The 27,772-nt window shown below is 44.6% G+C and overlaps 1 protein-coding gene across 1 annotated transcript; it reads left to right on the top strand.

The window, feature by feature from the left end:
• Srsf4 (serine and arginine rich splicing factor 4) lies at nucleotides 1-27,772 on the top strand. The gene is made up of 6 exons (NM_001108685.2): nucleotides 1-218; nucleotides 17,523-17,665; nucleotides 18,426-18,538; nucleotides 23,804-24,018; nucleotides 26,089-26,178; nucleotides 26,343-27,772. Exons 1-6 carry the CDS (start codon nucleotides 112-114, stop codon nucleotides 27,139-27,141), a joined length of 1,467 nt encoding a protein of 488 aa, NP_001102155.1. The 5' UTR covers nucleotides 1-111; the 3' UTR covers nucleotides 27,142-27,772.

The raw sequence follows: 27,772 nt of genomic DNA on the forward strand, positions 1-27,772 counted from the left end.
CGCCGGGCTTCGGCTGCGTCCGTCCCGCCGCCCGCCCGTTACCGCCGCCGCCGCCGCGCTTTCCCTTCGCCGGCCGCCGCCTGAGGGGGGCCGGGGCCAGCCGCCGCCGGAATGCCGCGCGTGTACATCGGCCGCCTGAGCTACCAGGCCCGGGAGCGCGATGTGGAGCGCTTCTTTAAGGGCTACGGGAAGATCCTGGAGGTGGATCTGAAGAACGGGTGAGGAGGGCGGCGGAGGGGCCGGCCGGGGGGCTGACTGGGCCGCGGCAGTAGCTGGGAGGCCGCGGGGACGCGAGCACGGCGCTCGCTGGGCACTAAGTCGCCGCCGGCCTCCTCCGTTCCGCCATGGCGGCGGCGCCTCCGGGGCGCGGGTAGGCCCAGCGCTCCCACTGCGCCTGCGCGGGCGGGGGTGGTGGCGGGATAATGGGAACGGAGGCCCGGGTTAGGCCGGGGCTCCGGGCGCCGGATAGGCCTGGGTTTCCGTCGCTGGACAGCGAGTCCGCGGCCTGTTTCGACTCCGAAGTGAGACGGGCCTCCCGCTCTGGGGCTGCCGGGAGCAGATGAGGGTTCCGGCTCTCTTGTCCCTGGTTCCCAGCCTGACCCGCCTGAGTCCCTCCCGGCGCGTGTTTCTGGGGACAGGAGCTCTGGCTTTTCCATGTGCCACACTTTTTTGGGCGGGAGACTCCAGTTTTAGTAGTGCAGCGACAGTTTCGAAAGTACTGTCTTGCCGCGCTGAAAGCCTTGCCCGCTCCCTTTACTAGAGTAAATTAAAGTCCTAGCTCGTTATCTTGAGTGAGTCCTTACAGGGTTTCTACTTTGTGGTTTTGGCTCTCCAACTCGCCAGAAAATAATGCTGTCGTAGGATTTGTTGAGTGGATAGGGTCCCTCCTGGCTAGGTCTGCGTCGACTGCTGGTGCAGGTAGAGACACATTTTTAAATTGCCTACTTAACAGCTTTCCCTGTACGGTCTAGGCTTGTATTCATTCCTAATCTGCTTTGGCGAAACAGGGCTAGCAGAGGCTACCAGGTTTCGGGGGAAACGGGTGAGTTGTCAGGCCTGGAGGATGTTCGAGCATCTTTTGCTTGGGAGCTGAGAAATAGTAGGTAGGACTTGAAAGGTATTAAGCACCGAAACGGCATCGGAAGCACTAAACCTTGAATGTTAGAGGAACCCTTGGTTTTTTGCTGTGTTTGTTTTTGTTTTTTAGACTTTGCGTTTGGTCCAATGCGATCAGCAGTAACTGACATTTGAAAAGAAATATACCTTAGTAAGAGTTATATATGAGCCAACACGTTCTCAAAACTGGGTTTCGAATTGACACTTAGAAGAATCTCCTTGCTGAGAACAAAACTTAAATAAAATGTTTACAAATGCTGGATTCGATTCACATAGACAATTTCTCATTTTGTTTGGTGACCTTAATAGTTTTTACAGAACGTACCAGCGACATGAGAGAGGATTGTTTTTGTGATACTTACCCTACATGTGAGAGATTAAACTCCACTTTCCCCTCCCTGCTGCTCATTTAAGTTGACAGAATAACTTTTGTGGGGGAAAACGTGGGTTTTGGAAGCCAGATAAGTCTGAGTCAAACCTGGCTCCTCAATTTGTTTCTTTGACAGGTGGCTTGGTTTCTCTGAACCTGTTTTCTCATTCATAAAAAGGAAGGGAAGGTAGAAAACGTATAAAGCTTTTGCCATCTGCTATAATAGAGTCTTTGGGAAACATCTTAGCTGGTTAGTGTTTGTAACGGTACGGTGTATTTGCTGAGGTCTTTTTCTCAAGGAGTAGGTGAGAGTTGAAAAAGGTAGCAGGGCAAAACTGACCGCTTGACCAGGTTACTAATGCACCAGCAGGATACCCAGGACTGTACTACATGTATTGAGGAAGAAGACAACTGTTCCTGACTAACCTGTTATGATTGACATGCATTTTGATTCAAGGAATGCTTGTTCTCATTTAAAACTCAGGCAACTAAAATGTAGAATAATTTACTAAAATTGATTTTCCTTTATTATTTTTATTTTTACTTGCATTGATATTTTGCTTGCATGTATGTCTGTGTGAGGGTGTCAGATCCCCTGGAACTGGAGTTACAGTTGAGAACTGCCGTGGGGGTGCTGGGAATTGAACCCAGGTCCTCTGGAAGAGCGGCCAGTGCTGTTAACTAACCACTGAGCCATCTCTCCTGCCCAAAATAAATGTTTCTTAAAATGAGCTTTGAAGTATGGATTTACTAAGGCTCGAAATGAAAAAAGAAATGTCCAGAAATACATTATGTTGGAATTGAAGTGGTCCACTAAGGACCAATCGTAATCGTAACATAATCTAGCTGGGATCAAACCTCACGAAGGACCCAGAAATTTAACACCAAACCAGAAACAACTATTAAAAGTTTTACACTAGGGAACTGGAGAGATGGCTCCATCCTTAGAGGCACTGGCTGTTTACCCAGAGGACCCTGGTTCAATTCTCAGCATCCACATGGGAGCTCACAAGTGTCACTCCATCCAGTCCAGGAGAATTTGACACCTGTCCTCCAGCACTAGGCGTGCATGTGGTAAACAGTTACATAGGTTGGCAGAACATCCATACACATAAAAATAAAGTTAGAGAATAAGATTTTTTTTCTTTTCTTTTTTTCGGAGCTGGCGACCGAACCCAGGGCCTTGGCGCTTGCTACGCAAGCGCTTTACCACTGAGCTAAATCCCCAACCCCTACACTAAATTTTAAATCATGAATAGAATTCAAAGACTTGGAGGGAAGCCTGGAGCACTTCAGGGAAGTCTGAGAGGACAGACACTCTCAGAACTTTTACTGTCTAAGTCTTTTAGGAACTTTGAGTCTTATATTGCCAAATAATGGTGTGCATGAAATCCATCCTAGATCAAGGTTGAAATAAGGAATGGAAGTTACTTCTGGGTTTAAAGACAGCTGTTACAGACACTAATTCCATGTAATACAACCTAGTGTCTTTCTGAAATCATTGCAAAGAAAATGACTTCCAGGAAGAAGACAGATAATGGAGGTGCTGGGAAGAAGAAAGGAAGCAGTAGAACAAAAGGAAAATGTAGCTGTGGGGGGCGGGAGGTGCATAGTCTTAAGCCTGGGACCATATCTCCTTACAGGAAAGTGACTTTGAACTTTTCTGGATTGAAACTTTAAAACAGATTTTAGATTAATGCGGCTTTAAAGAATTGCTAAAGTGTTCACATTTGTTAAAATGAGGTATCTTAGGTGTGGGCCGATGGGTTGTAGGTAAAGTTGAGAATTAATTAGGTAACATACTTTATACTTGCAGAATGAAGATTCACTGTCCAGGAAAGGATTTTGTTGCCTCTCTTTTGGTGGGGGTGGAGGGAGGACACACGTACAAGCAGTTCAACATTTCTTGCCTGCTACTTTATTGTGCCAGGCAACCTGCTTCTGTTTTAGAGAACTTGGAAACAGATGGTTCTTCAGGGAACTACAAGTGTGATGCAGAATCTCCCTGGGGCCACATTGACCATACATGATTGGATTAGAGTCTCCTATATTCCTACCTGCCTGATAAACCACCTGGTACCACTTTGGACAAGAGTAGACCAGAGGGAATTCTGGGAGTTTCAAGGAGACAAAAGTATTAGTACCTTTCAGCTCTATGTTAGCTTTGTGGGCTTTGATTACATGTGGATTGTATCAATTTTCTTTTTTATTAATAAATCACTTTGTTGTGATATGTGGAAGGTTGCTGTTTTTATGTACAACAGTTTCTTGCCACAAATAACTTGTAGTTTTAGTCACAGATCTTTTCATTTTTTGAGTAAAATTTACTCCATCCTTAAGTGATTTACCTGCCTAATAGCTAAAGTTCAAATTATTGACGTTTTCTTTCTTTAACTGGCTTAATCATTAATTAAAGCATTCCAGAGAAAGTGAGTCTGTATTTGACATGACAGTGAAGTGGTATACAGTTGGAGTTTCAGTAGGAAGTTTTAAATTGGTGGGGGTTTTTTAATTTCTGGTATTACTGGATAGTTTTTGTCTTTACCTTTGTTTAAAATTAAAGTGGTATAGAACTGGGGGAGGAGGAGTGTTTTAAAAACTCACAGTGAGTTAGTTTCCCCATCCCTGTCACTGGGCCTTATTTGCTGAGAGGAATCACTGCCACCACAGAACTTACCCCAGGTATTTTCTCCATGGACTAATGCCTTGTTCTGTAGAGAGAGAGTAAAGGCAGTCTAGTTGAGCTAATACTCTAGATTATGGGTTTCTGGTGAGCTGAAATCTCGCTGCCAAAAAAGGGCGCGATTTCCCTTAATGAAGCCCCACTTACCATTACCTTACTGCATTCATGGGCTATCTGCCAGCCTTAAAAGTAGTGTCCCACTTGAATTTGAGTCTGTAGGAATTTGGTTCTGTGTTGATTTAGTTCTTACCTAACGAGAGTCACTTTATTAGAGTTCTCCAACCACCTTATATATAAATTTTAAAAAGTTTCCTTATAGGCTGGGCCGTGGTGACTGACAATCCTAGCACTCAGGAGGCAGAGGTAGGAGGATCTATGGCCAGCCTGGTCTACAGAGGAGTTCCAAGACAGCCAGGGCTGCACAGAGAAACCCTGTCCTGATAAGCAAAACAAAAAGAGTCTTTATTCATATTTTACTTTTTCTTCAAAGTACAGTCTATTTCCCATTGTGACAGTTTTCTGTGTTTAACTGTTTTCTGACATGGAGAAAGGAAAATGAAAAGGTCATCTGAGATGACCCTGTCTGCGATTGGGGCGCCTGGCCTGCCCTTGTCACCTCTACAGCTTCTGTACATTTCTTCCTTTCATTTTGTTTTTTGTTTTGTTTACTTTGTTTTTGAGATGGGGTCTTACTGTGTAGACCAAGTTGGTCTTGAACTCACAGATCCACCTGTCTCTGCTTTCTGAGGTATGTGCTACCAAGTCTGTCTTTGTGAATATTCTCTGTCTCCAGCAACCTGCCTTGTATGATGAATTGTATTGTGCAAGGCTTTATGCATGGCAGGCAAGTCACTCTACCATTGGGCCACGCCTTTTACCTCTACAGTATGATTTTATTATGATTATATAAAAATGCTACATATAAATTCTATTTAGTATATGCAATTAAAGCTAGGTTAGAAGACATTTAGATCATTTTTTGATTTTCACTATTTTATGCATATGTAGCACTGGAAAATATTCTTTATGTAAAACTAATTGCATATTTTTAGGATTTGGGCATAAAAATAAATATGTATTCTTACATTTTCTGGTAGCCCTTAATTTTCAAACCAATAGTTTGTATGTTTTATCTAATTTTATGTATGTATACGGGCTTTTTTTCCTGGTTTTTACATTGTCTAAATTACCTACAAGCTATACATATTGTCTAAGTCAAAAGTTACTTTGTGAAGTTCTCAATTCTCCTAGGCTAAATGAAAAAAAGACCCAAGTGCTTAAAAACAGTAAATCAAGGTTAGTAGAAAATTCAGAAATCAAGAGTTCTTAAACAAGGGAAGAAATGGACTGGAGAAATGGCTCAGTGGTTACTAACACTGGCTGCTTCTCGGGACTACCTAGGTTCAGTCTCCAGCAACCACATGGTGACTCACAACTGTAGCCAAGGATGACCTTTATCTTCTGATATTCCTACCTCTCCCACGTGCTGGGATTATTATAGGATGTGGTCCACCTTTTCCCAGCAGTGCTGGGATCAACCCAGAGCTTCATGCATGCTAAGCAGCGGAGGTGCATCTCCATGCTTGTGTGCCCCCTTTTCTACTTTGGCTTGTGTGATTCTTTCATAGTTATATTGAAATCTATGCTGTTGGTTGCCTAAAATTCCTTGTCTAGCTGAGTTGTACTTTGCCTAGCCATTCCCCCTAGGTTGTCCCCTAATATTAGCTGTTATAAATAGCCCTGTATTGGATGTCATATGCATGAAAACCTTTTTGGTACTGTGCCTTACGACACATTTTCATGGAACAAAGTTCATTAGTCCCACAGGAAATGAATGCACAAAGTTCTTAATGCCTGATGGTATATACCTTTAATCCCAACCGACAGAACCAAACAGATCTCTGTGGGATCCAGGCCAGCTAGGACCACATAGTGAGACCCCAGCTCAAAAACAAAAATAACCTTACCAGTTCAAGAAAAGCAGCAGTGGCTAAGAATGTCTGCATCATGGCTACCCCACTGGCAGTGAGCCATGGTACTGTTTACCGTCTTTGCCACTTGAAGTAATACTGTGGAGATCTTTTGAGCCAGGAGCACAAAACCAATCACAGCAATATGATGAATGGGTCCCTGTCTCAGAAAGAAAAGGAAAGAAAAAAGTAAATCCTATCTCAAAAAATCAACAAAGCTAGCCAGGTGTGGTGGTGTTCGCATGTAGTCCCAGCACTTGGGAGATGGAAGCAACAGAATCAGTAATATAACAAAATTATCTTTGGCTACTCAACAGGATTGAGTGAGACCTTGTCTTTTAAAAAAAAAAAAAAAGAAAAGAAAAAGAAAGGGAGCTGGGGAGATGGCTCAGCAGTTAAGAGCACTGACTGCTCTTCCAGAGGTCCTGAGTTCAAATCTCAGCAACCACATGGTGGCTCACAACCATCTGTAATGGGATCTGATGCCCTCTTCTGGTGTGTCTGAAGACAGCTACAGTGTATTCGTATACATAAAATAAATATAAAAAAAAGGAAAGGAAAAGACAGGGCCCTTGATACAGTAGTGTTCTGTCATTGTTGTAATAGTTCTATAACCATTACAAATGCAGTCCTTTTTATTATGTTACTTCTTCCCCAAAACATGGAAGATTTAAACTTTTCTGAGAAATCAATACCAAGAAACAAGACTATACTTTAAATTATATCTAAATATTTCTAACAGAAATTACCCTGGCCCTAGTTCTTTCCTCAGTTTGTGTTATGAATAAACGTTACATGTAATTATTTGGTCAAGACATTTTAAAAGTCTGTTTTGTTTAGTGTCTTGTTCTTTTCTCTTTGAGATAACCACACAAATGAGAACTACATGAGGTACCTTTCTTAATGCCCAGAGTTTTGACTGGATAATATATGTGGTTTGGGTTTGAGGTGCTCTAGGTAACTTTGCACAGACAATTATATTTTGCATTCTCAAAAGGAAAGTGCTTCACATATCTGAGAAAATGTCAGGAGTGGTACTTATGTGTGAGCTAACACTGAACTCTAAAAACAAGAAAATATTAACAGCTTCATTGTATGTATGGTTTTTTAATCCATTTATGGGGGTGGTGGCATGTTATGGCACGTCTGTGGAAATCACAGGAAAATTGGCTGGAGTCAGTTCTCCTTGTACCTTGTGGTTTCCCAGGATTCCACTCAGGTTGCCAGGCGTGACCTTTAGCCATTGTCCTGTCTCACCAGCTGTACAGTTTCTATTTCAACTAACTATATCAGAGTACTTTATATAAACAGGTGGTAGCCCTGGTTTGTGCTAACGTGAAAACTGAGGCCTGTGGTTGACAGGACAAGATTACAGGATGAGATTTGAAAGCGTGGAAACTGCGGATTATTTCCATTCACACGCTAGCCATAGCATTGCAGTGACAGTCAGACTTTTCTCCTGTTGCTCCTTTCCTGCCTACAGGGGTAATCTGGGTTCCTTGGCCTGTTCACCCTGTAGTCTTTTCTAGAGGCTTCTAATAAACTGATGAGCCTCAAGTGAGACAGTTCTACTTTTTATAATGCTGGCCTTGGTAGAGAATGAATAGGGAGTGGTTAACCCTCAGGCTGTCATGGCTACCTGCAATAGGATGTGTGTCAGTGTGCAGACATTTCAGTGTCTTGTCATCCCTGCACCTCTGATCATAGAGTATCCTTCAAGTGAAGAGCTGGAGTGTGTCCTGGATTTATGTAGCTATATTCTAAGGCAAGGCCTTCTGGGCTGAGGGGAAAGCCCCAGGCTAGAGATGATAGCCAAAGACTTACAGCTGGTGCCAGAAGAGGAGGGGGACTGAGGGAGCATTGAAAGCAGCCTGGCAAGGTGGGCAGGACTCGGGCATGTATTATCTGGTACAGCGATGCAGGAGAGCTAAAAGAACTTAACATTTTTGTAAAAATAATGAAATGGCCTGTTGGGGGAAATCTGTCTCCAAGAAAAAGCATGGCTTTGGCATCTTTAACAGAATTGATGTGGAAAAGAATAGAATAGACCGCTACCCAGTAAGAGCAACATGTAAACAGCCAAGCCTTCCCAGAGGTATGAGCCTTACCAAGCTTATTAGCACCTGACAGACAGCCTGCTCCCTGCATTGTTTAGAGCCCACTCTGTGTGGCTTTAGTGTGGATTTGGGTAGCACTGTTTGTTGAGTATGTGCTTGTTTTGGTGAGTGGGCATAATGGACATGGTGATGCATGTTATTCTGTGTTCCGAGATGTGTTCTGAATTAGTAATGATAAGTGCTGTACACTTGTTTTTAGTTTGTGTTTGAGCTTCATGAACTTCAGTGTAGACTTTTGAGAGACAGAAAATTGAGACATAGGTCTAATTGTAGACCCCAACTGCCTCAAGCTTCTTTAAATAAGGAAAGCACCTTTTTTTTTTTTTGCTTTAAAATAACCATTTAGTCATGACAGGGAGATTATAATGAGTATAGTTTGCTCCTCAAACTAAATAGTGTTTGTAGGCATCCCATTCCTAGGATAAGAATATGGGAAGAGCTCAGGAAAGGAGGTTAGCAGACTTAGCTCTCTAATAGTGTTGTTTCAAGGCCTTGTGTGGACTTGCCTTTAATCCTGGTACTCAGGAGGCAAAGGCAGGTGGTTCTCTACATTCAGGGACAGCCTGGTGGTCTGCAGAATTCCCAGGACTGCCAGGGCTACACAGTCCTAGGACTTTGCAACACTGAACCACACCACCACCAGCCTGCTGAGTTTGTAAAGCCTTTAGGGTGATAAAAGCGACTTGATAGGTTGTCCGAACAATTACAAAGTAACACTTTAAAAATCTACTTCTTCTGGAGTAAGTTTTATTTCTTATAATGATTGTTTCCTGTGAATATTCCTTTAGAGATTCTCTGTTATCTGCAGTGTGGTTGGACCCTGGGCTAGGGCTGGGGATTTAACTCTGGTGGAATATTTTTCTAGCAAGCCTAAGGCCCTGGCTTCAGTTTCCATTGAGTCTTGAATTTAGCTGTGTGTCAGTAGATTTTTTTTCAATCAAATGATATATCTCATGTTAGTCATTTTTCATTGTTGGGACTGAATTCCTGAGCACATAAACTTATAGACTTGTTTTGGCCATTTTCTAGATCTGGGTCCACTCAGCTGGTTCCTTGGCTATGGGCTTTAAAGGTTAAGGAGAATGTCTTGTCAGCTAGAACCTGTGTGGTGGAGACTGCCTGCCCACCTTGTGATGATCAAAAGACAGAGAAACAAGAAAGGGCCTATGAGTCCCCCAAATACACACTCATGACCTATGTCCTCCAACTAGGCCACACTTGCAGAAGTTTCCGGTACCTCCTGATAATTCCATCACATTGTGTGTTCATTAGTACATTAATCCATTGATGAGCTCAGAGCCCTTGAACTGTTGAAATTTTTATTGTTATTTTTGTTTCTACTGGGAGCTTAGTAGAAAATATTGCAACTTATTAGTATTCACACTCTCCAGTTACAGGATGGGTGTCACTGCCTTTACTGTGCTCCTGGAGCCCCTGCTTTTCCAGCCTCTCGTGTTAAGGACTACTTTTCACTGGGTCTGGGAGGGGGCAGAGCCTGATGGGGTGCAGGTTGTAGGTTAGGATTGGAGTTTAGAGACTCAGAATCTTGAGTAGCCTTGACCAGAGACCCAGCAACAGCTCCAAGTCTTAATTCTCTGTCTAGGAGTGGCAACAGCCCTCAGAGTTGGGAAGGTTGAGTAAAGCAATGTGTGTTTCCTATGATGTTTGACAAATAGCAAGACAGAAAAATAGGAATTGGTTATTACTAAGAGGAATTTGAAGAAAGAAAGAGTCCTAGTGGGGTGGAATAGCTTGGAATTAGTCAAAAATAAATCAGGTCTTAGATATGTATCATCCATTACTACTGAAGTCTTTGCATTTGGAAGTCTGTAAACCTAGTATTTGACTTCTGACCCTCCCCCCCTCTTAATATTCACTCATAAATATAAAATATTTTGGTCCCAGTCACCATTCCTTTGCACAACTAATGAACTGTGTCCTTGAGTGTTCTCTTTGACGACCACTCATATCGGCACAGCCAGCCCCAAGGACCCACCCTATCCTGATCTAATTGTTGCTGAGCTCAGAAGCAAAGACAGACTTCAGGGGTTGATGTGGGACCTCTAGAATGGAGATTGCACAGAATAATCTTATTTTTCCTCTATTCTTCTAGTCTGTTATGTTCTGAACCCACACATGTTTTCGGAAGGACCAGATGGCTGACACTGGCTAATGGGAACCAAAAGACAAGAGTGAAAGTAACCCGGTTGTCTCATGCCCCAGCTTAGAGTGCTTCACCCTACCCCGAGACCAGTGTCCTTTTTCTCTGGAGACTTCACCTTGCTGTATCAAAAAACTGCTACCACCTGGCTTATCTGAGGTTAGATTATGGTTAAGTCAAGCAGCAGTGCTTACTAAATAGAAAAGATTCTATTTGGGACTGTGGGAGAACAGGAGAAGCCATCTGCCTTTCAAAGGCTTTGGGACCTGTGGTTTAAAGTAAAACTGGAATTCAAGAGTCCTGAGCCTGGGTTCATTTTCAGCTCTACCACATAGGAGCTCCCTGCTGGGAACAAGCTGCCTGGCCTCTCCAAGCTTAGTTATCTCTTCATGAGTGAGAAGAATAATTCACTCTTCGAATTTATCATGAGTAACAAATGGAATATTACAGATAATAAAAACATTTCTTTACTGTAAGCCAAGTGCTGTGCTAATGGCCAACAGGTACTAGCCTTTGTTATGTGAAAGCCCTCATAATGAAGTGACAAGATTAGTACAACCGAAAGAAACAAGGCTTAAAGAGCATTTCCTTCCTTGTAAGATGAAAAGGTGATGGAAGTGCTAGCGAAGTGGCTGGGTGAGCATCAGGCATGCAAGGTGCTGAGGCCTCCTGAAGGAGGTGCTTCTCAGCCATAAGCAGGAAGGGCAGAAGGATTGAGCTTGTGTAGTCAAGGTGTTTAGAAGGCTGTAAAGCTATCAGGAGACATAGACTTCTAAGCAACAGAGTAATTTAGCTGCTGCCTTTTCCCACACTAGTGTAGAAACAAGTTGCCTGAATGAAAATAGCTGTAGTCTGGAATACAGTCCCAAGGCCCAGCACAATGGGAAAATGATTGAACTTGACAATAGACACAGTGGATAACCAGAGGAGAGTAGTCAGAAATGATTGCAAGGTTGTTGGGAGTGAATCAGGGATCAAGGTTTCTGGAAGAGAGAAATCATGAGGTAGGTTTTCTTCTTTGAAGGTGGGGAAAGATCAAGTGCAGACTGAGCTGTGGCCAACCGTGTGCAGACCAGGAATCCACACCAGCTCTAATCAGAGAGCTCTTGGTGTGCGGGAACTGCCAGTTTGCCGACGTGAAAGAGCCCCAGGCTGGGTAATGGTGAGCCCTGAAGTCGCACCCCAGCTCTGCCACTGAGTGAGCACGGGTAAGTCTTCCACCTTCTCCGGGTGGCCTTGATGGCCTTCCCTCCTCTGAGACTAAAGAAAAAGGGAGGGCAGAAAGCCAAGAACAGCCTCCTTCCTGTCTCAGAATAGGAAAGGGTCTCAGGAACCTGCTCCTGGAGCAGCAGCTCGCCACTGTGGGTTGTAAAGTCCCTCAGTCACTGCGGAAGCCAGCTCACATCCATGACCATTGATGCTAAGCAGTAAATGTGACACTGGTTTATGTGCTGTGAGGGCCTGGCTGCTGATGCCCTGGAATGCTGCAGACCTATGGGGTCAGGGCACTTACACTGTTCTCATTCACAAGCTTCTCCAGGTTGGCCTCACCTGAGCACGAGAGTTGGCTGTAGAGCTGTCTTAGTTCTACAGGGTTCTGTGCACTGGATGCAGCTCTCAAGATTACTCTCTGCTCTCCTGTCATTGTGCCCTTTTCACCTCTTAAGACCCAAGTTGGTTGAAGCCTAGGATCTACTGAGTGCTTTGAAAGCTGTTTTGATTCCTGTTCACTGAATACCATTTCTTTCAGGGCAGATTTAAGGGCTCTGCCCTCAAAATACAGTGCTACTGGCTCTAGATTGAGGGTTCAAGCCACCCTGTGGGTTTACTTCAACAGATGAAAATTTTTCCTTGGCTACAGCAACATCCCTAATCCTGACCAGCCATGGAGAGGTTCGGTTCTTACAAGGAAAATGAGTGAATGTGGGAATGGCTCACCACATTGGGAAAGCAAAACTCACATCCTGCTGATGCTTGGCTGAGGACTCTCATGTCCACATACAAAGAAAAGCATGTGGCACAGTTTTAGGACAAAGGTGAGCAGAGATCCACTGTGGAAAGGGGCACATTTTCCTTATTGAGAGACCATCCGAGGCATGCTCCTCGGTAAGCAGTGTTGGTGGGTGTCCGCAGTTACGCATGGAGGCTTGCTTTTCCTGCTCCTTGTATCCACTCCCCAGCAGCACCTTCTAGTCGCACCTGCTCAGTCAGCTAGTTGAGTAGCTCAACCCCAGGCCAGCCGTGCTTATCATTCTCCCCTAGGCCTTTTCTCAGTCTCCTTGACGAATGAGAGGGTTTGGAAGACAGACAGCCCTAAACCAATGTGAAGAGGGTGAGATAAGTGTCGTCCTCTTCAGTAGGACATAAAGAAAAAGGCAAACCTGGTGGTGGTCAGGACCTTTGGTATTTACAAGTACTGGGGTCAGAGAAAGCCTCTTTGGCAGCGCTGTGAGCCTAGGTGGTAACTCTTGCAAGAAATGTGATGAACATTTCTAAAGTGGACATCTTAAGAGACCTTGGATTGAAAACACATCATTCCAGTCGTGCTTTTTCAGTTTGACCTGAGGACTACATCAGCTGTGGATGAAGAAGACTAGAACATTGCACAGGGATGTGAATGGACCAAAGATCTGAGCAGCTACAGAAGCAACATGGCTTTGCTTCATGCTGTCCTGGTACCCTGCTAGACTTGTTTCAGAATCATAAAGCTCACTTTTTTAAAGGAGAAAGTGATACCAATTCTCCCTTCTCCCCTCATTCTTATGACAGGATATGCCAGGATCAGAGGAAAACACTTTGGGAAGACACAATAGAAGTAACATTAAGAAAAGATTTTTTTGTTTTCTTTAGTTGAAGTGTTGTGTGTGTGGTAGTGCTTTCACACAGCGTAAGGGAAGGCATAAAATGCTGCCACCCTGAGTAAGATGAGGTATGGTTTCTGCTAGATAGGACCTGCACTGAAGTCCTCTCTCCCCAGTTCCCTCACACTCATCCTTCCCATGCTGGAGTCTCCTGACAGTCCTCCTAATGCAGCAGCCGTGGGTTTATAGCCGTGGGATAGAGAGATCTATCCATCCAAGTTGTGTGTGTTGAGGCTTACAGATCCCACCAGGTGCTGTGTCGTGTGATAAAGTCACACGCGTGCCTCGGATCCTTCCTTACCTAGACAGAAAATTCCAGAGAGCTTTGTTGCTTTGTTTTTGGTTTTTGAGAATAGGTCAGTTTCATGTTATTTGCTGTAAAGTACAAAGGGAATAGTGTTTTATTAGCCATACAAAGGTAGTACACGCCTTTAATCCCAGCACTCAGGAGGCAGGGGCAAACCAGCTTTGAGTTCAAGGCCAGCCTGGTTTACAGAGTGGCAGCCAGGATTACACAGAAATCGGGGCTGAGGGTGGGGGGCAACAAAAAATCATTTATTAGGAGGAGTGCAGGTTGGTTTTTGAAGAATCACTGATAACCATCAGAAAGATTTGCTTTTTGAAGATGTGAAAATTCAGCTGAAGAACTGCTAAGGTGTTTAAAACAAACTCGGGTTCCATGGTTTTAAAAGACAGTAAGTAAAAGGTTAAGTTTATCCCTGTCTTTGGGTGCTATTTTTGACCTAGACCTTGCTCAGAGGAGTGCAGATTTTAATGTTTCTCATACTCATGTGTTGGGACAAACCTTTAGTTGTATGTAGTATACACGCTCACTTGACAGTTAAGCACCAAGAAAATAAGTACGCTGTTGAGTCCATTCCAACAGAGCTGGGCCTACAGCCAGACCAGAGGCCAGGGCTTGCTGACCATCTTACAGATGGGAGTCAAAGCTCTCTGCTCACCACCCTGCTGAGTGTTCACTTGTGCCTCAGTTTCTCATTTGTGACACAGGTTACTGGTACCTGCCTCTTGCATGCTATGAATATTAAATAAAGTCACATTGTTGAGAATAGAAAATGTTTAGTGAATGGTATGCGGTGATATTTTATCACTGTTACCCAGGCTGCTGCCTTTCAGAGCCCATTCACTGGACTTGCTTGGAGAATGCAAAGCCAAGTGGAGAGTGCTTTGGTAGAAATACCTGACCCAGTGTCTCTTCATCCTCAGAAGAGGCATTCCCCACCATTCTGCTTTTTCTCTATGGTATTATTGTGGTTTCAGCTCCATCCAGGCTGCCAGTTTCAGAAGTGACAGTCTGATGCCTGATTCGGTCTTTAGTCTGAACTTTGCCATTAAAATGCCCTTGATAGATTTTTAAAGCATTTCACAGAGAAGCCACCAAAGTTTTCTGTTAAATAAATTGGACCTTAAGTCAACTATTTGGCTTAGTCAACTAATAGCTAAGTGATCCCCTGGGGAGTTTTTAGGAGTAAATATTAGGAAAGATTACACGGGTCATTTTCCTCTGGCATCACAAATTGTCCTGCATCTTGCTTCAGCCTCAGCTGGTCGAGACTGGTCTGTCTGAGCACTGATCTATGTTTAAATGACTGTGCCTCCCTGATAGGCTGTCACAGGTTTCCCTGAAAGGAAGGTCACATGAGCTCTGCTGAGTGCTGCATCCCCTGGAGTCTAAGCTGTAGCCTCCCTGAGCCCACGGCAGCTGGGCTTCCTGCCTCGGTTGCCCTGCAGTTTAGGGCCTTGGATTTTGTGATTCTGTGGTTTATAGTTAAAAACGTTAGCTGTTTGGAGGAAATTAATTTTTTAATTTTTTTGTAATTTATTTGTTTAGGAATCAGTACTGTTGGGACCTTATACTAAGTCATTTCTGATCATTGGTACTAAGCAAAAGGGTACCGCTTAGAGAGGGAGAGAGAGCGAGTGAGCCATGTCATTGGGCTCGTGGCAGGTGTTCTTGCTTATCCTTCTACTTGCTGTCTGCCTCTCACCTGGTGCCAAGGGCAGGATGCTGTGAGCAGAGGAAAGCAGAATAGATGCAGGACTGGTCAGCAGTTACAGAAGGACATACTTCACTCTTTGTGGTGCTTTATGATCTATATAAATAGATCTAATCAGAGCCAAAGTAACGTAGTGTTGGGTTCATTGTTTTGCTTTGTTTTTTTTAATCTGCTTTTTGATAAACTTCACCTTGCCAGATGTGGTAGGGCATGCCTTTAATGCCAGCACTGGAAGCGGTCAGGAGGATCTCTGTATAATAGAGTTCAAGGCCAGCCAGGGTTATAGTAAGACCTTTTCTTAAAAAACAAATTGTCTCTTTTAAATGATCACTTCCCTGATGACTCATTTTACCTAGGAAGGGGAAAGGCAGCTACAGTGTCATGTCCATTGAGGGGTTTTAGTGACAGAGGCAGTTTTGAGAACAGTGAGTGAGTGGAAAGGCTTTATTTTATTTTTCTTGACAAATGGCAGCAGTGTGCTTGCTCAAGACCGTTCTCCTAAGCTGTAGAGTCTGTTTCAAAGATCCCACAGAGCTACGTGGGCAGGTGTTCTGAAAACATGTCCTGTTAGGGAACTAAGTGTGTCTGCTTTATTTTGTTTGTTTTTTTGTTTTTTGTTTTGTTTATTTTGTTTTTTAATGGAGAATCAGTGCCTCTTAAGTTTGAATACCACTCAGACATTTCAGCATAAAAACACCTCTAAAATAAACGGGGACCAAGATATAGCCCAGTGGGTAAAAGCACTTTATACCAAGGCTGACCACATGAATCCAGTCTTTGGGATGGGCGCACTCGGTGAAAGAAGGGAGCCAACTCCTGCAGTGACCTCCGAGTTACACACTCAACCCCTCCCCCGTCCCCAAAAGTGATTAAAGAAATTATCTCTCCAGGGGCCGGAGAGATGGCTCACAGGGTAAGAGCTGCTCTTCCAAAGGCCCTGAGGTACTCCCCAGCAACCAGATGGCAGATCAGAACCATCTACGAGACATGGTGCTCTTTTCTGATGTGTGGCAGAACACTGTGTACATAATTTAACTCTCCAAAGCTTGGCCTGCACATTGAAGGATTTGTTTGGAAAGAACTCTTTACTTAAGGTGAATTTGGGCAATTCTGAATTTTCACTTGACATGTTAACTTAGTATATCACAAACTCAAGAAACTAAACTAGGTAGGCATATTACATGCATACCTGTAATCCCCACACTCGGGAAGTTAAGATGGGAAGTTCAAAGCCAGCCAGGATTCCACTGTGAACCCTGCCTAACCACCCAACCCTGCCCCAAAGATTTCCTGAGATTGTTGTTGTTGTTGTCGTCATTGTCGTTGTCATCCCTGGCAAGTCTCGGGGCCTGTGTCCAATGTCAGTATGTTTGAGCACAGAGCAGCATCATTTGCCTGTGTGCACAAACTTGTCAGAGTCTGAAAAATTGGTTTGTAACTCCTTTGTGATTGGCTGGATCCAAAGGATGATTTTGGTTGTAAAATACAGACAGTACACACAAAGCAGGTCCTTTCATAGACCAAACTAAAATTAATTCAAGAGAGTTTAACCCTGCTTGTAAGTATTTTACAGATTCTGTACTTTGCTTAACTAGTCTGTAGCAGGCATGAAAAGGATTTAGGGGGTGGAGAGGGCTTCCCCCACATGTATTAAATCACCCTATTTCTGCTGGAAAGTACCTAGTGATATGACATGGTACAGTTGTATGTAGATCACTCCAGCCTTTCCAAACATGAAAACAAACTTGGAGCCACACAGGGAAGTAAATAGCTAGTAATTTCTAAAAGAGTTTTTTCATTTGTGACTAATTTGTTTAGGTAGGAAAACAGGAACCTTGAAAAAAACTTTGACAAAAGAGACGTAAGACACTGACTTTCACCTGCCTTGACCATGACTCAGCGGTTAATGCAGCATGGGGAGTCCCGCTGCACCTAGGACACACACCACTGTCAGAGTGCAAGAGGGGAGTTCTCGTGTGCTGTTCGAGGCACACACGGATTCCTTAAACCAAGTAGCCTTCCTGCTAGACTTAACACAGCCTTCTGACTCCTGCAGTTAGTGCCTGTTGGCACAAAGACAAGGTGGTTTTGGCTACAGAAAAGAGAAAATTGGCCCTTAGTTTGCAACCCCCAGCCTGTGCTAAGCATGAACCTCGTTGATTTCTGACAACATTAGTGAAGCTGGATGCCGCTGATGCCAACCAGTTTTTATTTGCTCTCTCGTAGGTATGGTTTTGTGGAGTTTGATGATCTGCGTGATGCAGATGATGCTGTTTATGAACTGAATGGCAAAGACCTCTGTGGTGAACGAGTCATTGTTGAGCATGCCCGAGGCCCACGTCGGGACGGCAGTTACGGTTCTGGACGCAGTAAGCATTTGAAGGATATATTTATAGATGTATCATAACATACTTTTATTATAAATGCTAATTTTTAAAGCAGTTTTATGATTTAAAGGTAGATATTTAAGCTGTTTCTATAAGAGTATATCTTTTAAAATACAGAATTGTAAATAAAAAATTTTAATATTTGATGTCATTAATTTGTTTTACTATTTAAAATATTTCCCGTAATGCAATTTGACATATATTTAACAAGGACCTCAGTTTTAATTAAAAGAATCCTTTGAGGCTAAGATGACCAGCTGTTCTGTTTGCTGACCTGGGTTACTTTTTCATGGGTCACCCTTGGCTAACCAAAAAATAGGAAGCCATGCAATGACCACAGTCATACTCCTTAGACATGGGAGGTATGGCGCCCTCAGACACAGAGGAGATTAACTGAGATAGGTGCCTACAACCTTTTCTTTCCATAAAAAATAACCATGAAAATTTTAATCACCATGGGTAATAATAGTAACTGATTTAATAATTTGCTTTTCCTAAATTGTTCTTAATTAATACATGCTAATTTAAAATATAAACTGGTGAATGTATATGCCTATAACTTACTGATTTGTGTGTGTGTGTGTGTGTGTGTGTGTGTGTGTGTGTTTAAGCTCAAATTAAAGGTGAGGCTTTAGTTAATATACACATGCCGTTGTTAGAAGGGGGTGAGTCACATGTTTTAAGAGTGCTCTGTGTTATCTCCTCTTACACTGTATGATGTGTCTGTTTGAACCGTCTGAAGGTGGATATGGTTATCGAAGAAGTGGCCGAGATAAATATGGTCCTCCTACTCGCACAGAGTACAGACTTATTGTGGAGAATCTGTCAAGTCGATGCAGCTGGCAAGATCTAAAGGTTTGGGCCTAGTTAACTCTTCAAGGCTGGGCATGGGTAAGGGTAGGAAACAAGTATATTTATGTGGGCGTAGGAGTGCAAAAGATATTAAAACCACTCATACTCTACTTATGTGGACGCCAATGGCTCCAAGGAATCATTTGTATTACATAGAATTGTCCACTGCAGAGAGTGTTCTAGAGAGATGACAGGGAGGAGCTGCATAGAAAAGGCTAACAACCTGCGTTTCTGTAAACCAGAGCTAGAGGAACATTACTTTCAGTTTCTGTGTGGGTCACACAACGAGACTATCCAGCCAGTGTCATTCTGTGTTCTTAGTCAGGCATGGTTGTCTGCATAGGTAAGTGGTCAAGGTGGGAGGTAGGCCACCTTGGGCTACATAGTGAGGTCCAGAAATGGCAGCTTATCTCAAAGTGGGTGGGGTCAACCTGTCTTGAGAAATAGTTACTATGGGCTGAGCAAGGTGGCACACACTTTATCCCAGCACTTGGGAGGCAGAGGCCAGCAGAGCTTCATAAATGGGAGGCCAGCCTGACCTACACAGTGAGCTCCAGGCCAGTCAGGACTACATAGTGAGACTTGCCTAAAAAATAAAATAATTTTAAAAAGGAAAGAAATTTTTATTCAAAAATTCCAAGATCTAGGGGTTTGGGGAGGGGCAGGGACAGGGGGTTCAATTCCCAGCATCCATGTGGCACCTCACAGCTGTCTGTAACTCCATGATCTGACATCTGCGCACCGGCAAAACAACAATGCCCATGAAATAATAATAATAATAATAATAATAATAATAATAATAATAATAATAATAATAAGCCCAAAGTTGGCTTTAACTTGGCGCTGAGCACTTAAACCTGACTGGTGTGCATAAGGCTCTGGGTTGAAGCTCAGCACCACACAAATGAAAAAGTTAAGTTCTGCTGCTGTGCCCATCCAGGACGCTGGAGTTCACTTCTTGAGAACAGTGTTACTTTCTAATGGTGGTAGGGAAGGGGACTTGTTGAGAAATGTCTTAACCCTGTGGTCTCAAGACAACGAAAGACAAGTTGTCTCTTTTTAAGCTAAGAAAAGAGTGGTTAGGAATTCCTTACATTCATGCTATGCTTTGTTTGGGTTTTTGTTTTTGTTTTGTTTTGGGGTGTTTTGAGTAGGGGGCTCAGAGACAGGGTTACTTCGTGTATCCTTGACTATGTTGGAACTTGCTCTTATAGACTAGGTTGGCCTCTAAATCCAAGATCTGCCTGTCTCTGCCCCTGAGTGCTGGAATTAAAGGCACCACCTAGCCATTCATTTTATCTTAAAGGATCTTTTTCAGATTTGCTACAGACAACTTTTAGGTTAACCAAGATGAAATGCCGAGACGCCTAAGGTGTGACTCTGCACCACCTTCAGTGCACCGCTTGGGAGGCAGAGGCTGAGGCAGGCAGGCTCCCATGAGTTGAGAATAGTCTGGCATAAAAGGCTAGCCCTTGAGGGTGGAAAGATAACCTAGCAATTATGGACCTACACTGGAGGCAGTCAAAAATACCTGCTGCTCTTACAGAAATCCCAAATTCAGTTCCCAGCCCTACAGTCTGGAGGCTTACAACCACCTGTAACTTTCACTTTAGGAAATGTGGTGACTTCTGGCTTCCACGGGCACCTGTAGTCACATGCACATTACCACCCACAGATGCATACATATGCACATAATTTAAAGGTAAAACTCTAGGGGCTGGGAAGCTGGCTCAGCAGTTAACACTGGATGCTCTCTTAAAGAACAAGTGCAGTTCCCAGCACCCACATGGCTGTTCACAGCCATCTCCACCTCCAGTTCCACCGTCTCCAGTTCCCTCTCTGTCTGCTGGTACCACATGCATATGGTACACAGACACTCATACACATAAAAGGAAAAATTAAGAAAAAGACTTCTTCCTGGTCTTCCTTGCTCTTGCTGGCATGTGTCTACATGGATTATTTGAAGATGATGATATTTTCTTTGGTCCACTTAGCAAAGTCATTAGATTAGTTGGCTTTGCTTCTGTACCTGAGCAGTTTCTCTCCCAGGAAAATGAAAATACTAGATAATGAAGAAGACTGGGTCTTCTTCCTACCTCTGCATCCTACCAGTTGTATGATCTTACAAGTCCCTTATCTTGGTTCCTCAACTACAAAATGCCGTTTTACTGTAACTATTTAACATAAACTGTTGTACTAGAGGTTGACCCTCGCACACGCTGAGCAAGTGCCATACCACTGAACTGTATCTACCCAGCCTTCTTCCCCTTTTGTGCAAGGAAAGGACGGTGTTGAGGCAGGTCTCACTGGATAGGCCAAGCCTGTCCTTGAACTCCATAGAGAACCTTGCTTCTCCCTCCTGAGTGTGGAGTTTAAAGGCCTGCATCACCATGTTCAGATGCTCTTTGCTTTTTCTTGAAGTTAACTCTAATTTGCCTTGAACTCACTCTTTATGCAGACCTTGTCCTTAACCCCTTTGAGTAGCTAAAAATCAGAGTCTTCCATCACCAGGCTCGGTTTTAGAGTTATTAACATACTTTTGTTTTAAAAGTCAAAGGAGTCCTAGGTGTAGAAAATATTAGCTATAGCCAGATAGTGGCACACACGTTTAATCCTAGTACTTGAGATAGAAGCAGGTAGATCTGAGTTCAAGGCCAGCCTGCTGCACAGAGTGAGTCCCAGGACAGCCAGGGAAACCCTGTCTAGAAAAAGCAAAAAGAAAAAATATTAGCCATTGATAAGGAAATTGAAAACACTAAGAACATTAAAGGGATCTTCCCCTTTAAAATCCATAATTTGAAGCTGGAGCAATAGCTTTCAGTTAGGAGTAGCTGCAGTGCTTCCTGAGGACCTGAGTTTAATTCCCACACCACATGGCGGCTCACAACTGTGTAACTAGCCCAGGGGCTCCAGGGCCTAATTTTGGCCTCCTTGGACACTAGGCATTCACATGGTGTACAAACATCATCTACATAAGGTAAAAATGAATGAATCTTTTCTTAAGGTCATAGATTTATATCACATTGTATAAATTGGGTTAGAAATGTTTATCTTACTGTTATGGAGAATTGGAAGTTTTACTTTTTTTAAAGACTTATTTATTTATTTATTTATTTATTTATTATATATGAGTGCACTGTCGCTGTCTTCAGACACAGCAGAAGAGGGCATCTGATCCCATTACAGATGGTTGTGAGCCACCATGTGGTTGCTGGGAATTGAACTCAGGACCTCTAGAAGAGCAGTCAGTGCTCTTAACCGCTGAGCCATCTCTCCAGCCCCTGGAAGTTTTATTTACATAGTAGAACAAGATTAAGAATTTGGTCCCTGGTGTTGGGGATTTAGCTCAGTGGTAGAGCACTTGCCTAGGAAGCGCAAGACCCTGGGTTCGGTCCCCAGCTCCGAAAAAAAAGAACCCAAAAAAAAAAAAAAAAAAAAAAAAAAGAATTTGGTCCCAGAGGACTGGAGAGATGCTCAGTGGTTAAGAACATTGGCTGCCCTTCTAGAGAACCTGGGATTGCAAGGTGGCTCACAACTGTCTAACTCCATTCACAGGATGTCTGATACCCTACTCTGGCTTCCAGGGACTCTGTGTGCATGTGGTACACAGGCATAACACCTATACATACAAAATAATAAAACATTTAAAAAAGAGAGAGAAAGAATTTGCCAGGCAGTAGAGGCAGGTAGATGGTCTCTTGTGAATTCAAGGCCAATCAGGGCTATATAGAGAAACCCTGTCTCAGGAGGAAAAATTGATTCCATTATTTATTTATTTATTTATTTATTTATTTATTTATTTTTTTAATGATAAGGGGCTTCCCTCTGTAGACCTGGTTGTGCTGGAACTCACTGTAGACCAAGCTGACCTCCAGTTCAGAGTTCTATCTCTGACTCCTCCTAAGTGCTGGGATCAAAAGTGTCTACTCCCGTGCCCAGCTAAGAGGCAACTCTTGAAGAATTTACCCACAGCCATGATCTGAAGCATGTCTTTCTGGGTTTATATTAACCTCTCCCCATTTGCTTCATGAAAAAATAATTCCATACTGGATTTTTCCTGCCCCTGTGCCCCAGATGAAGACCTCACTGACTTTGAACAATTAACAGCTGTTGTAATTTACTGTCCATGTCTGTAAGGTGGGTGTGTCTGTGTGGTTATGATACAGAGTGAGCACCTGGAGTGCGACACCCACTGTGACAGCTGCTGGTGCCGTCACTACTCTGTAAGTGTGGCGTAGCTGAAATGAAGCAGGGACCCCAAGGGCTCAGAGAAGAAGCAGCTCAGAGGAGCTACATTTGCAGCCACGTGACTGACAGTTCACAACTCTAAGGTCACAGGTAGATCTCTGAGTTTGAGCAAAGCCTCTAACTTTAGTTCCAGGGACCCAGTACTGTCTCTGGCCTCTGAGAGCTGCAGGCGTGCATAAGGCACACATACATACATGCAAGACACACACAAAATGTAAAGATAGTAACGCTGGCCCAGCTCTCCACCACTCATCTTTTCCCCAGTTTTTCGTGGCAGTCCCATCTTGAGCTAACCATGACTGCATCTGTGTTCACTTGTGCATGTCCTAGTTCGAATGGCTACTAGCCTTTTTCTCAGACCCATACTTCTGCAAATAAATTTTTGTACAGAGGTGTTGTGTTCTTGATTGGATTGTGGATAGTGATCACAATCTATGGACTGCACTGAGAAACCCTCAGAAACATGGAGGGGTGGGATGGTGACTAGAAGATTATGTATGGGCTGGAGAGATGGCTCAGCAGTTAAGAGCACTGACTGCTCTTCCAGAGGTCCTGAGTTCAATTCCCAGCAACTACATGGTTGCTCACAACCATCTGTTACAGGATGTGTCTGAAGACAGTGACAGTGACTCACATACATACAATAAATAAATAAATCTTTAAAAAAAAGATTATGTATCATGCTGACAGACATGCTTGTGATGTAGCAGATAAGTCAAATGACACAAACTGTATGCTCAGTGTTTACAAATACAGAACAGAACTTAACAAAGCGAACACAGACCACAGATGTCACTGGGACGTTAGGCCACATCTTTACCCAGATCCATCCCTACCACTAAACTGCACTCACTTTCCTTTGTTCACACGTCTGCTCCGGCTCTGCACGCACTGGGCCACACTGACTGCTGAGGACACAGGCCTGCTCCATGGAGGGACAGAAGGACAGGGGCTGCTTTTGCCCCCTACCCCACAGCTTCACTCGCCTTCTGCATTGTAACTTGGATTTTTTTCCTTTAGGATTATATGCGTCAGGCAGGAGAAGTGACGTATGCAGATGCTCACAAGGGACGCAAAAACGAAGGAGTGATTGAATTTGTGTCTTACTCTGATATGAAAAGAGCTTTGGAAAAGTTGGATGGAACTGAAGTCAACGGCAGAAAAATCAGATTAGTTGAAGACAAGCCAGGTTCTAGACGGCGCCGGTCTTACTCCAGAAGCCGGAGTCACTCAAGGTATGTTGACATATCGTGAGTTGATTATCATGGACAGCCCACTCATGCTCTCCTGTTGGCTTTCCTGGCATGACTCCATGTGCTTCAGTGGCTCAGGACTTTGAACTGAACAGTTTGTGAGACTCGGGAACCTCTTACATCACAAACACAAACAGAAGCAAAGTCCTTTCTGAGACAGGACTGCGTGGCCTCTCACCTTTCTCTGGGGAGCTGAGTCATAAACTTGGCTAGAAGCACATAGTAAGGCCAGGGCACCTGTTCCTATATGCAACTGGAGAAGAAGCTGGCAGTGGTGGTGCACTGAGGAGGCAGAGGCAGATGGATCCCTGGGTTCAAGGCCAACCTGCTCTACAGAGTGAGTTCCAGGAGAGCCAGGGCTACACAGAGAAACCCTGTCTTTAAAAAAAAAAACAGGGTGGGGGGACCCTCCAGATTAAGCAGGCATTTGTGAACCACCATGTTGGTGCTGGGTATCAAACCTGGATCCTCTGCAAGGTGAGCAAGGGACCTTAACTGCTGGGCCATGTCTCCATGTCATCTGCTGAGCTCAGATCTGATCCCTGTCCTCTCTGGAAAAAACAGGCAGTGAGCGAGTGATGGCCATTGTGACCCAGCACAGCTGATCTGGGGTCAGTAAGGACCCTCATGGAGACAGCTCAGAACACTGGGGTTGACGGGTAGGCAGGGCTGTGTCTTTCTAGGAGAGAGGTGTTTCATAAAGGCCTGAAGTGTGGGGTGAGTTTCCCAGAGTAGAGAAGATGTGACGTGTATGCACTGTTAAAGTTTTCCCACAGCTGGGTTCATAGAGCACAGTGTGCTGCCTGCTGATTTCAAGGCTGGGGCTCGAGGTTTTAGAGAGAGGTTGTGGCAAGTAGTGCTCTGTACCTAACTCCTGTCACCTCTGTGAGTTAACTGTGCTGAGCAATGTCTAGAAACAGCAAAGCGATCTTACTGTGTCTCTGGGACCATGATCTTAGTCCTCGAGTGGTTCTGACGGCTGTCGTCAGCTTGGGCCTTGCTTATTTGCTTTTCATCTAGTGCACCTGACTGCTTCCTTCCCCACACCTCTCCCATGGTCTCTTTCAGACCTCAAAGTTGAAAGACCAGTGTGGGAATGTGTTTGCAAAATTCTCTCTCTTTTCTTTCCATCCTTTGTGTGTATTGAATTCTATATTTATGTTCATCTGAAAGACATTGTAAGTTATAGCGCTAATTTAAAAGTGCCCAAGAACACAATACATAACTATCCTCACCAATATATTTATCTGGTTGTTCCATGGGTGTCTTTGCGTTGTAGTATTTCCTGGCTGGGATCCAGCTTAGTCATGTAACAGAAGGTTAAGTCTCTCTGACCTGGAACATTCTACCTTGTGTCTGGGATTACAAGTGCACCACTGCTCAACCGTGGAGCAGGCATGTTTTCATTGAAGGAAGGGAATGAATGTTTTGGTTGACTCTAGACAGTCTTTTCTATTATAACTAGACAGTCTTTTATATAATTAAATGGGGTGGGGGTTACCTGCATGTGTGTCTGCATTATGTGTGTACACACTACCTGCCAAGGCTAGATGAGGTTATCAGTTCCCCTGGGACTGGAGTTACATTTGTGAACCACCATGTTGGTGCTGGGAATCAAACCTGGGTCTTCTGCAAGATCAGCAAGGGACCTTAACTGCTGGGCCATGTCTCTGTGTCATCTGCTGAGCTCAAGGGAGAATGTTGGATCCCTGAAACTGGAGTTATAGATGGTTGTGAGCTACCATGTGGATGCTGGGATTGAACTCAGGTCCTCTCCAAGAACAAGTGCTCCTAACCACTGAGCAAATCTCCAGCCCCTTACTGGCTTTTTTTTTTTTTTTTTTTTTTTTTTTTTTTTTTTTTGGTTCTTTTTTTCGGAGCTGGGGACCGAACCCAGGGCCTTGCGCTTCCTAGGCAAGCGCTCTACCACTGAGCTAAATCCCCAACCCCCCTTACTGGCAATTTTAAATTTTCTTTTTCTAACCCGTGTATGTGAGTTCAGGCCAGCCAAGGTTAATGAGACCCTGTCTTAAAAACCTTTCTCCACCACAGGTCTCGCTCTCGAAGCAGACATTCTCGGAAGAGCAGAAGCCGAAGTGGTAGCAGTAAAAGCAGCCATTCAAAGAGCCGCTCTCGATCCAGGTGGGCCTGCAGCTTCCCCGTGTTCCAACCTTCCCTCCCTGGAAATGGGGGTCCAGAAGCCATCCTTCCCCTGCTTCTGTGCCCTACCAGCCCTGCGCGCTCTCCATTTCCTGACTTAGAAAGCGTCTAGTCACTCGTTACTCACCCAGTACTGTGTCTTCCAGGTCGGGTTCCCACTCCCGCAGCAAGAGCCGCAGCCGCAGCCAGAGCCGCAGTCGCAGTAAGAAGGAGAAAAGCCGGAGCCCCAGCAAAGACAACAAGAGCCGCAGTCGCAGCCGCAGCCCCGACAAGAGCCGAAGCAAAAGTAAAGACCATGCAGAGGACAAGCTCCAGAACAACGACAGCGCTGGCAAAGCCAAGAGCCACAGCCCCAGCCGCCATGACAGTAAAAGTCGGAGCAGGAGCCAGGAGAGGAGAGCAGAGGAGGAGAGGAGAAGCAGCACGAGCAGGGGTCACAGCCAGGAGAAGAGCCTGCTTAAGAGCCGCAGCCGCAGCCGCAGCAAAGTGGGCAGCCGCAGCCGCAGCCGCAGCAAAAGCAAGGACAAGCGGAAGGGCCGGAAGAGAAGCAGGGAAGAAAGTCGAAGCCGGAGCCGCAGCAAGAGCGAGCGCAGCCGGAAGCATAGCAGCAAGCGGGACAGCAAAGTCAGCAGCAGCAGCAGCAAGAAGAAGAAGGGAGACACCGACCACTCCCGGTCACCGTCCCGCTCAGTGTCAAAGGAGCGGGAACATGCCACGGCAGAGCCTGGCCAGAGGGAAAGCCGGGCTGAGGGTGAGAGCGAGGGTCCCAATCCAGAGCCCCGGGCCAGGTCAAGATCCACTTCCAAATCCAAACCTAGTCTCCCGGCAGAGTCCCGCTCCAGGTCAAAGTCAGCTTCAAAAACGCGCTCTCGGTCCAAGTCTCCATCCAGGTCTGCTTCCAGGTCGCCCTCCCGGTCTAGATCCAGGTCCCACTCAAGGTCCTAACTGGCCATGCTGCGCTGGAACTGCCGAGAAGTTTTTGTACATTTGGTAGCCGTAGCACAGGAGTGAAGTAGAACACCCGTCACTGCTGTACATTAACTCCCCAAAGGTGTGTCTCAGTTGTTCAATCTCAGTGCTTCCTCGGTACCGCCTCCCGGCGCCAGGCCTTCCCGCTCCACTGAAAAGCAGCTCCTCAAACTCCCTGTACTCACAGTAGGACACCCAACGCCTTGGCTTTCAGGCCTGGCCACGGCTACAGGGAGCTCGGCACCTGGACGGCTTCTCAGGCTGGAGTGATGGCGTAGGTAGGTGTGGTGAGCTCAGCCGTTTGCCCTTGAATTGATGCCCTTTGATGTGTGCCACGTAGTGAAAGTGCAAGTCTTCAGTCTCCCACCACTTCGGTTTCCTGTTTCTGGACTTAACAACCTTGTGAATAGCACAGTCAAGAGAAATGGATACCTGCATAGCCCATAGGAAGTAACACTGTAGAGCTCCATATTCTGGTATTGTGATTATATTGTTTTATATTAAAAAAGGAAAGAATTTTTTTTAATTTTATTTTTCCCCGTCTTGCAAAGTATAGTGGCCCCTGTTTCCATTAAATTTGAATAAAGACTATTTTTGCTTGACAAAA

Source organism: Rattus norvegicus, chromosome 5 (genome assembly GCF_036323735.1).
Source record: "Rattus norvegicus strain BN/NHsdMcwi chromosome 5, GRCr8, whole genome shotgun sequence".
In the NCBI taxonomy this organism is placed as follows: domain Eukaryota; kingdom Metazoa; phylum Chordata; class Mammalia; order Rodentia; family Muridae; genus Rattus; species Rattus norvegicus.